General features: G+C 45.0%; 1 protein-coding gene across 1 annotated transcript; it reads right to left on the reverse strand.

Annotated features, from left to right (window-relative positions):
- Positions 1 to 1,985: 1,985 nt before the first annotated feature.
- Positions 1,986 to 16,917, reverse strand: c4b (complement C4B (Chido/Rodgers blood group); the record flags this gene model as incomplete). The annotated part of the gene is made up of 35 exons (XM_080004698.1): positions 1,986 to 2,152; positions 2,242 to 2,374; positions 2,450 to 2,533; positions 3,040 to 3,144; positions 3,233 to 3,322; positions 3,412 to 3,514; positions 5,579 to 5,653; positions 5,777 to 5,867; positions 5,966 to 6,137; positions 6,560 to 6,650; positions 6,896 to 7,054; positions 7,163 to 7,371; positions 7,474 to 7,636; positions 7,766 to 7,870; positions 8,488 to 8,674; positions 8,784 to 8,859; positions 9,233 to 9,439; positions 9,524 to 9,613; positions 9,722 to 9,773; positions 10,001 to 10,216; positions 10,308 to 10,447; positions 10,535 to 10,605; positions 11,128 to 11,242; positions 11,404 to 11,607; positions 12,047 to 12,173; positions 12,281 to 12,427; positions 12,990 to 13,181; positions 13,630 to 13,803; positions 14,398 to 14,556; positions 14,719 to 14,831; positions 15,895 to 15,980; positions 16,078 to 16,166; positions 16,277 to 16,347; positions 16,439 to 16,616; positions 16,705 to 16,917. The coding sequence occupies 35 exons, from the start codon at positions 16,915 to 16,917 to the stop codon at positions 2,011 to 2,013; spliced, it is 4,629 nt and encodes a 1,542-aa protein (XP_079860824.1). The 3' UTR covers positions 1,986 to 2,010.

Genomic DNA, 16,917 nt, shown 5'->3' on the forward strand with positions numbered 1-16,917 from the left:
GTATTCACCGCCGCCTCTGGGGGACGGGAGCCGCTCGCTATATGAATCGGCCGTCTGTTGCAGGTAATGAGATGTAACTACGTGGGTGTTATATAAGTGACCGAGCCTCCACCAGATTTAAGCAATACTCTGTGAGCGCGTTGCGTCTCTGACCGAACGGCCACCCACCGGCCCACCTTTTGTAGAAACCACATGAAGACAAGTAAACTCTCTTAAGGCTCATTTACGCAAGCAAGGAAATCCATTGATTTCATGGGCACAAACACACACACATGCACACATTTGAAAAGATGTTCAAGGGCACAGAACCCTGCACATACACATGCAGGAACGTACAGTACGTCCAAATGGATGTACAAGATCATGCATGCACAAAATGGCGACACCTGAGCCGTGCATATGCACACGCTTAATCCCCTTGAATGTAAGGCCTGCTAGTGCTACTGAAAATGCTGGTATAGTAACAGTAATATTCCCTGCTGTGCAGCCTACAGGGAAGATGGAGTGCTGCACTGTGGGTTATACCCTGCAAGTGATGGACAGGAAAAATTGGAGAAGCACAAAATCACAGCACACTTGTCACTATAGTGTGGACACCTGAGCGGGTGGTCCTACATCACCCCCCCCCCCCCATGGAGGAAAAAGCTCCGCCTTGATCTGCTCCCTCATCGACGATTTGCCCCAATCTACACATCTTTTATAATTACGGACTTTATGCAGCTCGTCCTCTAGCGAGGAGTGAGAACATATGTGTTTATTCAAAGTTTGCATTCTCCGTTTTTCCAGATTTTTATTTTCGTAATGAAGGATTTTGGAAAACTCTTTGGTAAATAGCCAATTTGTAAATTTAACGGTGAGGATTTAAATATTACCTGAAGTAATATGTGCAAAATCGCTTGCTTTACTTGGTTGTCAGAAGGAACGCTTACATAATGTAGCCGAGGGGGCAAATTTCAGTCCTGTCAGTGTTGACTACAAACTGCATGCTAAGTTATTTCTGAGCTTCAAAATATGTGATTTTGAAGTCTGTGTATTTACTTACCCTTTATTGATTCAAATTTAATGAAATGTCTCATGGCAGAGGCAGAAACAGTGCGGCCATTGAGCGGGCTGTGATTGAAGTGATGGTGAGTCCTCCCATGTTGCTTATACTGGAGCGGGCTTCACAGATTAGAATAATATAAGGACATAAGCCCCGGCCTGTTCCCAGCTTCTCTCCACCCCCGCACCCCTCCGCACACCTTTCTGCCCTCCCTGGCGCTTTAGCTCTCTCTACACCTCAAAAAGCTTGTGTTTTTATTTTATTTTCTAATTAGGCCGATCTGTTACAATGCATGCAATTGTTAAGTGCATGTCGTGATTGATCGGACGTCTTTCTTCTTGGGAAAACATGTTTTTTATTTCAACTTCTGCTCTCAAAGCTGCTTTTGTGTAATGGCTGTGATGCCAGTTGATATAAAAGAAGTGTACCTCTTGTTGGAGGGTGGGAGGGAGGGTAAAAAGGTGATGATGGGAATATCTTTGACCACAAGTTCTTGAGTCCTTGCAAGCGACAAAAAAGGGGAAAACAAAATCAGACCCTTTGCCCCGCCGATGCTTAGAGAGAGAGAGAGATAGAGAGAGAGAGAGAGAGAGAGAGAGAGAGAGAGAGAGTCACTCTCCTCGTGCACGTTAACCAGCCTGTTTGTGTGTGCCGAAAAGAGTGACACAAGAGAAAGCAGTAGGCTGTGCTGTGTCCAGTTTCAAATATTATCTTCCCATTTCTGCTTTGCCGTAAGATATTTATTGCAGGCACTGGCCTTAAAGAGTTAAAACAAAAATGACTGTTTTTATTGGATATTGGTAGATGAAACAGATCAGCACTTTGATGAACAGGTGACACTTTTCTCAGGAAAAGTTGGTTAAAGATGAGATCATTTCTATGACGTCAATGCAACAAAGATGCATGGAAATACAACTTCTATCAGTTTTCTAATAGGCTGGTATATACCAATATATTTTGTGAAGCTTTCACTGTCTGCAGCCGTAGAGCCTGAAGTCAGATATGAAATCCCGGAGCTCTTTGCAAGCAGCCTTGGACACGGAGGCTTTACACTTTCTTTCTCCAGGAACTTGTTCGATCCAGGTTTTGGATTCTAACAGATACAGCATCCTGGAAAACAGAGGGAGAGCACGACATTACCACAGTAGAATATATCAATGTACACCGTTGAGGGTGTGTACTGGATGTCAGTGATTTACTCTCTCTCTGAGTCCGTCGAGGTGCCGTCGTTGCCCAGGATGAGGTATCGCTGCCCTATCTCCAAATGTCCCTTACACTGAAGCCTCTTGACGAAAACTCGAAAAGAGTCGGACGTCACGGATAAATCCTGAGCTATATGAAACAGAGCACACTGTTTTAGGACATGAATGCAATAACACGTTAAATGGTGAAATGCATTTTACTTACTTCTTTTCAGCACCTCAACCACTTTACTGGTGTAAAGCTCAAAGTTACTCTTTTCAGACACATTTACAACTTCAATGATGTATCCTGAAATAAAGCAATGAACATTCAAAGTGTGCACTTATGTTTCCATTCACAGGATACCTTCACTATTTCCCAACAGAGGCTTTATTAAAATATTGCCATTCCCATTATGTATAACCCTGTTTAACTGCATTTAAACACAGGGAGAATTCTGCAGCAGAGTGGTACCTTTCTCAAGAGTGAATTTGTGTTAGCTTTGTCTGTAAAAACATTTTTTATTTATATTGCAGGACATTTTTGAGTCTCACATCAGCTGACTAAAATATTTATTTCATATGTTACAGCTTAACATAAGTTTGACCATTATTGAAATTAATTAAATTTAGTTGTATTGTTTACATAAAGCAACAGGGCTGTTTAAATTGGCAAAGGCATTCTTCAAAGGTTTAAAGGCATTTGTCAAGTTCAAGTAACCTTTTATTTCGTCTTTGTATCGATCAGATATTGTTATTATTGTCGGGTTTGTCGCTATAATTGAAAAAAAAGACGTTGCCGAGCTCAGTACTCACCGTAATCAACGATGGGGAACAAGCAAGCGTGAACCACACGTTCAAGCTTTGAGATCGTTTTAATTTGGCCTTGCTCATAGGTTTTTTTTAATTTATGACAGGGTCCTATAAAGAAAAAAAGGTGTTTGTATCATTATTTGCGCCAACCCAAAGCGGTACAACTGCTGGAGAAGGTTTTGGAATAAAGGCCTACTTTCAGCACATTGGCACACGTCCCCCGAACACAGCGTGGAGACCATTTTGCTTCTTTTGGGGGCAGCATAGAATATAGTACACTTTTTGTCTGTGAAGGAAAGAGAGTCATTGAATTTCCGTCTCTTAATATAATTTCATGGTTAGATAGAATACAACCCTTGAGAAGCCGATCCTTACTTGGTTCATAGTAATCATAGAATGAGGCTGGGGCGGGCTGCAGGAGGCCGATCGGAACCTTTTGTACGGCCCTAAATGAAATGCATTCCTCGTGTTCTAGAAGCTAAAGTGGAAGATAAAATGCTTAGTTTTGTCACAGCCCCAGCCATGCCTTTCTGTCCCCTGGCCTCCTTATGTATCTCTCCTCCCTTTCCCTCTTTTATCTCGTATCTCGTCTATACTTGACAGTGCAGCGTGGGCGGGAAATGCGGAAGACGATGTCAACTAAGATAACCCCTACTCCTATGCTCTCTCAAGATCCCTCTCATCAGCCGCCTCCTTCCATTCAAAAGCCCCATGTACCTGCTCCTGAACCCAAGCAGGGGATCTGGAGAGGTGTTGGGGTTTTCTCCTCCGGTGTACGCTGGTCTTTGACCAACAATCAACCACCTACGCTTCAGACTATTCCAAGTTATCCTATGTTATGGGACTGTTAAGGGGGAGGGCTTTAGATTGGGCACAAGCAACCCTAAGCAGGAATAACCGACATTCGGTACCTAAGAGGTACATCACTGAGTCACTCTCTACAGGGATTATCCGACCTTCTTCTTCCCCCGTAGGGGCAGGTTTCTTCTTTGGGGCTAAGAAGGATGGGTCCCTAGACCCTGTATTGATTATCGTGGACTCAATAACATCACAGTTAAAAGTATCCACTGCCTCTCATCTGTTCTGCCTTTGAACCCCTGCATGGCGCCACAGTCTTCAGCAAGCTGGACTTCCTTAATGCCTACCACCCAGTGGTTGGCATTAAGCATGCATTAAGGGCTTGCATTAAACAAGCCCTCGTCAATGACTTGTTGAGGGACTTCCTGAACAAGCTTTGTCTTTGTCTACTTAGACGACATTCTGATCTTCTCCCGTGACCTATAAGAACACCTGGTCCAGCCTAATACCTCTTGGCACTTCATCGTCGTGATTGGTGCCTCTTACATAGGAGTGGGGGCCGTTCTCTCCCAGCGCTCTGGTCCTGACTCCAAGCTTCATCCCTGTGCCTTCTTCTCACATCATCTCTTTATGGCAGAGCACAACTATGATGTAGGCAACAGGGACCTACTTGCCATTAAGCTCGCCCAGGAGGAGTGGAGGCACTGGCTTGAGGGAGCTGAACAGCCGTTCAATGTTTGGACGGACCACAAGAACCTCGCCTATATTTAGTCCCCCAAACGACTTGACTCGCGTCAAGCCTGTTGGGCCCTGTTTTTTGGACAATTTAATTTTTCCATCACGTATCGCTCCAGGTCAAAGAATGTCAAGCCTGACACCCTCTCCCACCAGTTTGACTTCAGAGAGACTCTACCTAGTCCCGACACCAGTCCTGCCCTCCTCTTGTGTTCTGGGGGCCCTCTCTTGGGAGATCGAGTCAGTAATGCGGGATTATCAGAGGGCCCCACCCAACCCTGGAGGTGGGCCTCCCAACTGCCTGTTTGCCCTGGACTCTGCTCGTTCCCAGCTCCCCCAATGGGGGCACAACTCAAGGTTTTCATGTCACTCCAGAGTGGGACGGACCCTTTCCCTTCTAAGAAGAAGCTTCTGGTGGCCCTCTATGGCTACAGACATTTGGGAGTTTGTCCTGGTGTCCACCATTTGCTCTCGGAGTAAGGCCTCGCACCGCCCCCCAGCAGGCTTACTCCATCCCTTACCCACTCCCAGCCGCCTCTGGTCACACATTGCCCTGGACTTTGTCACCAGCTTGCCCCCCTCTGAGGACAACACAATCATCTTGACGGTGGTTGACCGCTTCTCTAAGGCGGCCCCCTTCGTCGCTTGCCCAAACATCCCTCCGTCCGGGAGACCGCAAACCTCATGGTTCCCCATGGGAGCCATGGTCAGCCTCTCATCCGGATACTCATCCAAATACATGAGAAACCTCCCACGTGCCTGCCTACGCCTCACCATCGGCCTGTCTACACTCAAAGCCCTGTGCCTCGCCCGCCTGGACCCCAAATGACCCAACTGCCCTTTATTCCATTCCCACATAATTTTGTTCCCCCCTTGTAAATAAACCCTCTATACTTTCCCCTTGGTGTGTGCTGCGACCGGGTCCGAACTGCCTCGTTCATGACAAGTGTAGGTTTGGGCTTAACTTTCTTGTGTATTTTTTACAACATTTGCAAGCCTTTTGCGTTACCTTATTGAAATAGAGTATTACTCTTCCATAAGAGACTTCATAATGTGAGATATATTGCTCTGGTGGTTCCTTCAGCTGTGAAAAGAAAAAATATGGCCTTCAGCAGAAGAACATTGGAGCATATCCCCCTTTTCCCCTTTTTTACTCTACACATTTGGTATGATAATGGTGACCAGCGAAATGACATGGGTTTCTCACTGTCTGTAGGTCTTCTGTTTGAACCTCAAAACCACTGAGCAGTGTAATGTCAGCAATGGCCATCCCAGTCAGATTCCTACTCAGGCTGTGACTACGACGCGCAAAGATTTAAAACATTAATTCCCACAAATCCACAAGCACCTTATTCGAATGACGAGGTGTTGAAACATTTCAGTCAACCTAACTAACCTGACACACACTGTGTAATTCACAGAATTCCCTGATTCCGAGCTGTGATCGGTTTCTCGTCGGCGTCGTATACGAGCGTCAAACCACTCAATCTCTGTTTGCGGTGCCTCGTCCTTTTTATCTTCACTGTCATCTGCATCTTCCCCATAGTACTCGTAATCTTGCACAGCCGCTGTGGATAAGACAATCAACTTCAGATATATACTTTATTAATCCCCAGAGGGAAATTGCGGTCTTACAGCAGAAATTTTAGAAATTTGCAATATACAGTGAGCCTAAAAAATAACCACAAGATTGAAAAATGGGAATATAAGAACAATAAACAGTACAAACCTAAAAAATTGCAAAAAAGCATTGAAATAAACAGAAAAAAACAATGCATATTTGGAATATAAACCTAAATAAGTAAACAAATAAAAATAATACATTTCTGAATGAACAATTCACATTCCCAAAGTTGTGCCATTTTGTGCATGTGCAATATTAACAAAATAATAAATTCACAAATAAAACATACAATGTATGGATATATATATATTTATAATTTCCATTCATTGTATATATGTTTTATTTGTTTAAGTGGCTAGACCTCACCAGTGTACTGCACTTTCCCCTCCACTGTAACAGTGAGAGCCAATAGCTCACAGCTGTCCTTGGGTTCCAGAGAGTGGAAGGCCTTTACAACCTGCAGGATAGACTGGTGAGACTGGTTCTTTTATCCCTTTTATTGCATTTATTATGAAATCATACCACTCTCACTTTCAATTTAACGCTCCCTCCTCCTGTGAGGTGTACATTGACATTGTTTCCGATCCATTTCTAAGACAACAAAACACAAACAAAACATTAAATTCCTATTTAAATTCAAAGGGTACAGTAGACCCGTTTGTATGCAGTTGCATGTACGGTGGACGATGCTTTGCACCATACCTTGATATCTGTTTCCACCTTCTCGTTCCTGTTTTCCAGCTGCAGAACCATGATGTCTCTCCTCCCCGAAACTGAGAATTTGGCTTCGACTTTTCTAAACCACTTCAAGGGCCTCTTTAGTTCATACTCACATAGCGCCTCCAAGGCCATGATAGTGTCCTGAATAGGGAGGGATTAGGCAGTAGAAGCTCATTTTGTTTTGAGGTAGATTGCATTTTGCCGCGAGTCATTTTAAGCAATATTATCTGCTTTAATTTTCATTGTCACCTGTGTTGAAATGAAGCCTCCTCCGTAGTTTTCTTGTGAGTTCAGCCAACACGCGGCACCGTCTGCCCAACCGAAGTCACGGTGTGCCACTGCCGTCAGGAGGGCGTAGGCCGTAGTTTCTACTGTGATCGCCTCCAGCGAAGGGTGTCCAGCCCGATCTCGATACAGCATTTCAGCTTTAGCTTTCCACACGCGGCAGCCATTGCTTTCTGATTAGGAAAAAAACAAAAACAAAAAAAACACGACCGGAAATATTTACCGGAAAAAAGTATGTTTCTTTTGGCCAAGGTTTGTTCTCTGATGGGACTTGCCTTCGGTGGACAGGTCTTGGAGTTTGTTCCAGGCGGGTAAAGCGTCTGTTTTGTCGCTCAGACATATGGCGAGGCAGTAGGCTGTGATGGCCACAGCGTAGGGTCTCTTCAGCTCCTCAAGGCGAGACTGGAGGTACTCTGTGGATCTTAAGATACTCGCTGTCTAGTGTAATGTAAGTGTGAAACAGCACGTGTCACTTGATTCTTTGCAGCTTTTTACGTTTTCATACCACATATACAGTATACTTATCGCCACCCTTGGGAAGGGTGTGTGTGTGTTATTTGAACGCACCACGGTGCTCTGCAGGCTTCTTGAGAGGCATTGCAGTGACCTGTCCAGCGCCAGAGTTATGAACGCCGTCATGGACGCATCCTCTTCCTCGCCTCCAACGCCTCCCTACAAGCAGCAGGAGCTGAGTTTCATCTTTAATGTGTTCATGTTTACAGTGTAATATATGCTGCCATCATTCTCTGTAAACATAGGTATTTTATTATGGTGACCCTTTTTTTTCTGATTGAACTAACATAAGTGTTAAAAAAAAAAAAGAACAACTGATGATGAAAAAAATAAAACAGAAATGTAAAAGACAAATCATACCTCAGAAAAAGACAAAGGTACAAACATTTTATTTAATATAATGATAGACAAAAGATAAAAATAAAACCTTTAAAAAAAGGCCAAAGCTTACTGTTTGTGCACAGTCCTATGCATGAAGATGCATACCAACCCTCCTACCAGCTATATGTACACGTGTGTATTACACCTCCTCATAAAGCAAGTAAATCTACGATAAATTATTAATAATCAAGTACTTATCACGTAGAACATATAGGAATCTTTTAAGGCTAGATAAAACCACACCGATTGTCATGATATTGTAAACACATATTTTATTGTTTATACCTGTTGTGTGAGAGAGAGAGAGAGAGAGAGAGAGAGAGAGAGAGGTGTGGGTGTATATATACTGTATATGTGTTTGTGTGTGTGTGTGTAACATATTTTATGTAGTTTACCTGTATTTTCCTTTCTATGACTGGGTTTGGGTCATTGAACGATCCGTCCGCCTGCTGCACTGAGAGCAGGAAACCGACTGAATGACTGATTTCGTCAGGAGATACGACATCTTCCTTCCATGCCTGCTCGCCACGGGTCTGGCACTCTGCCACCAGCGACAGCACCTTCACAACCAGGGCGGTGAGCCTGGTGACGGGGGAAGATAAACATAAAGGAACGAGGGGGATTCTTAAAAATTATTGTTTTTTTGGGTTGTTTTTCACGCACGAAACAACTTCACTTTGCACATTCTCACCAATGACTGGACGGACAAGTAGTCCATGCTCCGTAGGATCCATCAGATTTTTTGAATGTTAAAATTCTCTGGTAGCCTGAACAAAACAGAGTGTTCTCAAACGTATTAATGCATTTACAGCAACAAAGATTGAGGAATGAAGTAACGATGCTCTCAGGAGTCATTTCACTCAAACCGTTCTTTGTGTCTTGAGTGGCCGGATCTAAATATGGTTGACCGGGTCCCTCAGTTTGTCCCGTCGAGGAGCTGTGATGATGTAATGTACGTCACGTACTTTACACGTGGCCCCACCGCGTCTCAAACCCGCGTCCATTGGTAGTTTCGGAAATTGCGTCACAATCCGGTGTCAGTGCTTCACAAGTACGTTTCCTCTTTTTTTCCCCCTCTCATTTTCCTGTGCTTGTTTGCAGTCCAAGTGTAAACGGCACAAGAGTTTCACACATTCTCACCTGCTTCTATGCTCTGGAGCCCCATGTCCCGGGTACCGGCCGGCAGCTTGACCCACAGCTGATTGATGTCGAGGTAGCGGCGGGCGAGGGCGGTGGGCGCCATTTGCTTCATGGTTTGCTCGGCGCACCCGTACGGCAGCTGCAGGAGGCCAGCGACCCCCTCGGGAGACAGGAGGGTTTTGGCCCTGGACTGACTGAACCCTTCTCCTGTGGATCAGAGCCCTGGCCTTGATACTCATCACATGTTGGATTTGGAACAAAAACAGCGAGTTTAAACCGCGCGGTGTATACCTTCCATCTTGACAAAGATGTTGGAGGGTCCATCTGGGATCGTGTTTCCCGGTAGATTTCCATTGATTATAAAAGTTTGCCCGTTCCTCTCTGTCCGGAGAACGGAGAATCCATCAGTTAAGCAAAAAAAAATCCGCGGCCTAAATGCGTTGTTCAATGAGCGTCGCAAATGTAGGGCGGCATACTGAAACCCCTCACCATTCAACATATACACATGGCTTTCCTCCACTCTCTGCTCCATTCCCTCTGTCTACAACACGGAAGAAGAATTTGATTAATTCGATCGTTGAATTAAATTAAAACTTTTTAGTTGAACAAAGCAGTTTGCAGAAAATATCGTGAGAAATAGTCTGAAAAAGGGGCTGATTACTGCAGCTCCTTCGCATCATTTAATCGTTGAAACCTGTAGTTGGGTGAGGTGGCATCGCTGAATCCTTCTCAAAATTGTTGTCATTTCGCGCAACTCGTCTTGCTTACCCGGACGTCCAGGTCCTTTTCGATCGCGTCCAAGCCGAAGCCTTTGATCCTGTCGTAAAGTCGAATTTTGACGGGTATGGCGCCCGTCACCATAGGGACGGCAGAGAAAGTGACCAGGTGGGACGACTGAGGCTCCACCGTGACGTTAACGTAGGCGTCAGACTTGGCCGAGCCCGGGGAACAAAGCCCCGGAGTCTGCGCCATATGGACCGCCAGCTGCGAGACAGAACAGCGTTTATTTAGGGAAAGCCTTAACATTTGGGTGGGGGGGGGGGTGTCTTGTCATTTGCTCGTTTCAAATATTGACCTGTGCTGGGTCTTCTCCGTAGTTGTAGATGACGGCCACGATTGACAATTGCTCGAATTTCTTCACCGAGTAAGGCAGTCTCAGAGACACAAAAACCTTCTGAAAAGCCCTCAGCTCGAAGGGATCGGCGACACAAAAACCTGGACGAGATATGGAAAGAAAAGACGTGTCGTGATAACATTCAGTGTTGCTCGGACGTTTCTTCATATTGAATTGAGATTTCTCACCGTGAGTAGAAGAGAGGCTGATGGCCTGGATTTCCCACGTGGTGATGGTGTCGGGGAGAAACAGGTTGTAACTACAAGGGTGCAAAGGGCACAATTAAAATGCATCCAAAAAATCTGTCGCAATATCGTATATACAGCGTTATCTATAATAACAACTTTTCAATTTTGTGAATTTATGCCACTCCGTTAATGCTTTTATCTTGAGCATATTGCAAGGTTAGGCAAATGGAATGTAATTCCTAAACATGAGATATAGCCAAGATTATTTCACTATTATTATTATTATTATTATTATTATTATTATTATTATTATTATTATTGTTATTATTATTATTGTTATTGTTATTATTTTATTCTATCATAGAAATTGTCCTTCGGATTTATTTTATGGCCGCATGCTCTGACCCCAAGCCATATTTTCGATCGAGTCAGTGCCATCTTTTAAATGAGAGACTTTTTAAAGTTGTACGAAATTTACGGGGAACTTTTACTAATCAGTGAAAATGAAGTTGAATTTATTCAAAGTGCCTTTATACGCAAGAACAAGTATGGACAGTACAGGTTTTTTTATCCATCTACTGTCCCCCTCTTACCTTCCTTTGTCGTTCACTTCAAACACTGTGAAGGCCATGCTCGGAGGAAACCGATTCCGAATCATTTGAGCCGTGTCATCGAGGAAGAATTCCTCAATCTCCAACAGATTTGCGGCTAAAGGGGCAAAGGGGATCATGTTTTTTTTGCCTTTAAATTTCCTCCAGAATAAGCGATCCAATACCGCCATCAATCAACCAGCAAAAAAAACAATCTTGGACATCTACACTGTATCGCGCTTGAAATATTGGGCGTTCACAACAGTGCGTCCACTTTACTTCGGCCGAGCCCCAGGTCTCGTCCCTCTCGGTTCCTCAGCCGCTCCGCGTGATGGCAGCATTTGAGGAAGGCCGTCAAACACTCGGGGTCCTTCTCGAACTGAGAAACCCTTTTGACCCGCTCCTCGCACCGTCGCTTCATGGGGATGAGGGAGAAGCCTCGAACGCAGCACTTCTGCAGCTTGGAGCTGGAGAAGTTGGATTCTAGAAATGACATGAAACGGGGAGGGGATGGGGCTCAATGTCGCCGAACGGGAAAACTTGGCCCATCGGGGACGCAGCTGCTTTCTGTTTCCATCAAATAAAAGATTTTCATCTTTTTACAAAGGAAATACATTTAATGACGTCAGCTCACGCATATTAATATCACTGAAGAGACGTTATCCGAGAAGATCGACTTACTTATTTTCATCATTGCACTCTGAAGGTCAAAAGAACGTTTTTGCCGTGAAAAATGAGACTCGCAGCCAAACCCTGGAAAAAGGCAAGAAATGACAGAATGCGGCTTTCAGTGACATGTTTCAAAGCCCATATGAGATGATTGGGGTTTGGATAGTTTTATGGCGACAGATAAATAACAAGTGCAAGGCATTGCTTTTAGGAAACAACGAGAGAGATCTTGTAGATGGTTTGTTTGCCATGCCCTTTCTCAAGGTCGACTGCCGAGACTGAGACAGAAAAGCCAGGCCGGCGTCACTGATGGTGGAGTCGGCGTCGGACCCTCCGCCGTACGAGCAGCCGAGGTCGTACGCCTGCATGGCGGAGAACACCTGGAGGCGCAGGAAAGGGAACCGCATGTGTGACGGCGTTGCGATGGGCGTCTCAGTTGGTGGTTCGGCGAGGGGGAAGGGAAAAAGCGCATTGGTGAAGGTGGTACCTGCTTGGCGGTGAGCTTGTTGTGGGTGTTGAGGGCGTAGACGGCCTTGTCCACGGCCAGCAGGGCCACCTTGGCTCTCTGGCCGTCCACATTGAATAGAAGCTCAGCGGCGGTCCCGGGGTCGTACTGGTTTCTTGTGGCGTGCACCTGGCGAGTTGAAGTTCAGATCCCCAACTCAGTTAAACAAAACCGAGCATTTAAAGTAGGAACACGCGCACACACACACACACACACACACGCACGAACACTGTATGTCACCATACACAGGAAAGGAGTGAGCCGAAAAAGGTATATTTTTGTATATAAAAGTGTATTTCTACCAATTTGTACTATGAATTGGTAGCAGAATGATATACTGGAAGTGTATATTTTGGTACTTCTTAAATACTATAAGGTACTTATTTAAAGTACAGCTTTAGTATACTGGACATTACAGTATTACTTTAGTATACTTCTTAAAAGTGTTGTTTTGATCGTCAAAAGTAACCAGAAATTCATGAAAAATATATTCTTTATGCATTAAAGTACAACTTCTACGCTAAGTACAATTTAACTGCTCCAATGTAACACAACTTTAGTATATTTATTGTGAAGCCGTCAATAAAAATAAAATATTGTAAATATGCTAAGTATATTTTCGGATAACCCACTTCAGAGTACTTCCCCCCCACTTGGAAAAACACATTTATTTTAGTCAAACTTTTCCCACCGTGAACTTCTTCTCACACTTGTCTTCCACGTCGATCCAGACAGAGTCGGCGATGATGTTGCCGTGCTGGTCGTAGTAGTAGCCAATCAGACGGAAGGACGGCACTAGGTCGGACGTTATCATCAGGTTGTTTTTCGCGGTTTTTAATCCAGTTAGCGAATCTTGCTTTAACAACACCCCTCGGCTTACGACCTGAAACGCAGTTTGGTTCGGGAGAATATGTTATGTATATATTTATTATTATTAATTATTTATCGTTTATTATTATGACGTTTATATTTGTTATTACGTTTATATTATAGGGAATGTGAAGTTTCACGGTTGCTAAGGGGTGGCTATGGACACCGGTTGCTATTTTTGGAGAATCACCTCCATTCAATTGCATGGAGAAATAGCCAAAACATACGAAATGTACAAAAATGGAGAAAGAAAGGGAGAAAATGAAGGGGGGAGGTTTCACACAAGAAGGTTGCAAGATTTTTCTGTGGCAGCTTTCCACCTCACAAGACTTTCCAAGCCGTCTTTTAGCTCGAAAAACGCCGACCGACATTCACAGTCAATGCGAGCGATCCCCCGCACATGGCGGCTGGCTGCAGCATTGTGACGTCGGCTTGGCGTTCCCCGTCGGCCTGCGGCTCACCATGTAGTAGAGATGTACGGAACGGTCTTGAGGGCCGTTTATGATGTAGTACGTGACACCCAAGGCCTCGCCGACGCGCTGAAGCTTATCGGAGACGCTGATGTAAAGGTAGCTGCCGCTCGGTGACGAGGCTGGCCGGATTTCTTTTGCCTGTTCGCGGCCGTCTACTTTAACCTTGTTTAGGAAAAAAAAAAAAACAGCAGAAAAAAAACAAACAGTGAAGTTGACTTTAGTGACTGACGCACCGTTCTTAACAATGGCCTTCAGGGATTCCTTCCCTTGTGCAACGCAAACATGTTTCCCATATAGGAAGAAATAATATGCTGACATTCGAGGATTTTGCACCATCTGTGTCCAATCAGCACCGTTCTCAACATATTTTCTGTATTACATGTAACACTTATATCAAGTGATAAGACAGGAATAAGCTCAATATGAATTGGTGTCTATTTTTCGTATAATTTACATTATATGATATATAATATATTTACAGGATACTACAGAGTATACCAATTATTAGTTTTTCATTTTTCATTTGTTCAATATATATAATAAAAATATATTTTTTGGTAAATGGAATAATAGGCATTATCAAATTATTATTACAATAATTTTTTTGTGAAGTACAACATTGTATATTTGTATTTTTTATATTGTTGAATATATTTGGCATGCATTCCAAATTATTTGTGGAGTCCTTCCATACATTAAAATGTATGTGTTTAAATATGTTACATGGTGTTTTGTTTTGCGTTTGGGCCGTCTCACTTCAACAGTAACGGCTGCTGCCGAGCGAAGATGGAAGGTGACCGACGCTGCCCCCTGCCGGTTGCTGGTGACATTGTACATTTTCTCCACTGATCGCGGGAGGCGAATTTCCACTGGAACCCCGTCTGCTGGAGAGCCGTCCGGGAGGCGCAGCAACACCTGTCGCACATGGTGAACGGAGCCGCTTTTGGTATGGCGTCCTTTCGAGTCTAGAAAGGCGCTTTGCAATTGTGCCTCGCATTCACCGTGGTCACCATTTACCGCACGCATTCACCGCACGCCGCTCCACGTATTCATGGATGTGTTGCCTTTATTGCTCACCACAACCTCCAGCGGAGCTTCCGGGGTGAAGTAGGAGCGGGTTCGAGATAAATCAACTTTGTAACGATGAGAGACGATTGGAATGGAGACCTCTCCCTCCTGCAGTTCGCCGCCTGGGGAAGGGTTAGACAATGGCATTACAATTACAACGAGGGCTCAGAATATTGCCCCATCCCTCCGAAATGCCCTTGTGTGTGTGTGTGTGTGTGTGTGTGTGTGCGTGCGTCTGCTTGTCTGTGTGTGCGTGTCTGTGTGTGTGCGTGTGCATGTGTCTGTGTGTGTGTGTGCGCGCGCGTATGCATGTGCACGTGTCTGTGAGTGTGTGTGTGCATATGCATATGCGTGTGTGTGTGTGTGTGTGTGTACCCACGTGTGTACGCGTTCGTGTGCATATGCACGTGCACGTGGGTGTGTATGCGTGTGAACCCCAAACCTACTCTGTGTGTCGATGACGGACGCAACAATTCCAAGTCGCGCTCCTGTCCGCTCCAAATAGGTGAAGTTGTGCGTCTGGCGTTGCAGCTGCCTCTTCAGCTCCCTTGTTGGTAGAATCACTGTGACTTTGCCGTCTTTTATCTATGAGGACAATTAGTATTTTACATTGCACACTCAACGTTACATTTGAAATCCACAAGACTGCCCCTGTTTTGCCGATTTACCACCACCCAAGTCCCAGAAATCCATTTGAAACGGCGACGTGGTATTTTAATTTTTTCCTTTCAACGTCCCGCGTTTAAAGTGTTTGTTTTTTTAAACCTTCACTTCCTTCACTCACCGAACCAGCGTGCTCCAATCCAGTGATTAAGACGCCATTCTCCACCTGCTGATCACCCAAACGCTGTTTTACACTGAATCGGCAGTGGTAGGCTCCGCTAACCCTCTCGCCGTATGAGTACCTGCAAGCGCCATGGAGGGAAATCCCAAATTGTTGAGGTTGCAGGATCGTATACGACTCATGGCCTGATTACCGACTGATGACAGCTTACACGGCTGAAATTGTGAAGCGGAGCTCATCGCTGTCCAAGAGAAAATAGTTGTTCTCCATTCCGATGGTTACCCCGAAACTTGGTAGAGCTTGTAAATATCAGAGAATATGGAAAGAAAAATGATCCCTTATTTGGAAACCAGATTTAAGAATCAGATCAATGAGGGGGCAATGGAAGACCGGCGGCTTACTGAATCTCTGGACCTGGAACTCTAGCGTCGCAGCGTTTGCCTCATCATCATCTGCATAGTGTGCCACAATTTTCCATGTTCCCCTTCTAACAAAAAAACAAAACCAAAAAAAAAGGTGTACAATTGTGTTACTTGTAAACCACCACCGCCGTGTGCCTCGCTGTACGTACGATCCCAACGTACTCTGAGACGTCGGGAATGATGAACGAGCCGCTGGAGATTCCTCCGCTTTCCGACTTGAATGACTTGAAGATGATGTTCCCCGCAGAATTCTGTCAAAGACACGACACGTCAGTTCCCCCGCCGGCCCCGCAAATTCCTCAGAAAAAGGCAGCGTGTAACGTAAAGCGCACGGAGCGCACAAAACAAAACGACGACTCACGGTTATGGACAAGCGGAAGGGGTCCTCGCTGGGCCTCATGGTGTGGTCCAGGGTGAAGATCCGGAACTTCACTGGCACAAAGTTTCAAGATTCATTTCTAATGTGGATGTTATCGTTTATGTTTCGCTTTTCAATCGTTCTTCCTCCCTCTCTCTCTCTCACCTTCTTGCATACGGTTGTAGACCGGCTGATCGGTCTGGATGAAGATGTAGCCCTTGTGCCTGGACACCAGGACCCTCGTCACCGACCTCTGGGTGAAGGATGGGCTCTCTGCCACCAGCAGCAGGTAGGGATGGGCCGATTTGAACGGGAGGAGTTCGGACATCTTGTCTTTGTCGATCTGAGCACGAATCGAAATCTGAGCCTTTTTTTTTTCTAAAATCGCGTCTCAGCTGGCGTGCGATTTTTTAATGACGCCGTATTCGTACCATGAGCTCCACGGCTTGGACTTCTCCCTCGGCGGTGAACACGGCGCGGATCTTCTCCGACATGGGCTTCCCGGTGTCCTCGTCCTCCAGGTAAATGGTGACGACCGTGTTGAGTAGAGATCCTCCGATCTGGACAAAAACTCTCTCTCTGATGCCCCCGTGGAACACATTTGGGGCTGAGATGAAGAATCTGAGATTGGGGGGGTGAAACAT

This window comes from Zeus faber (assembly GCF_960531495.2).
Source record: "Zeus faber genome assembly, chromosome: 8".
In the NCBI taxonomy this organism is placed as follows: domain Eukaryota; kingdom Metazoa; phylum Chordata; class Actinopteri; order Zeiformes; family Zeidae; genus Zeus; species Zeus faber.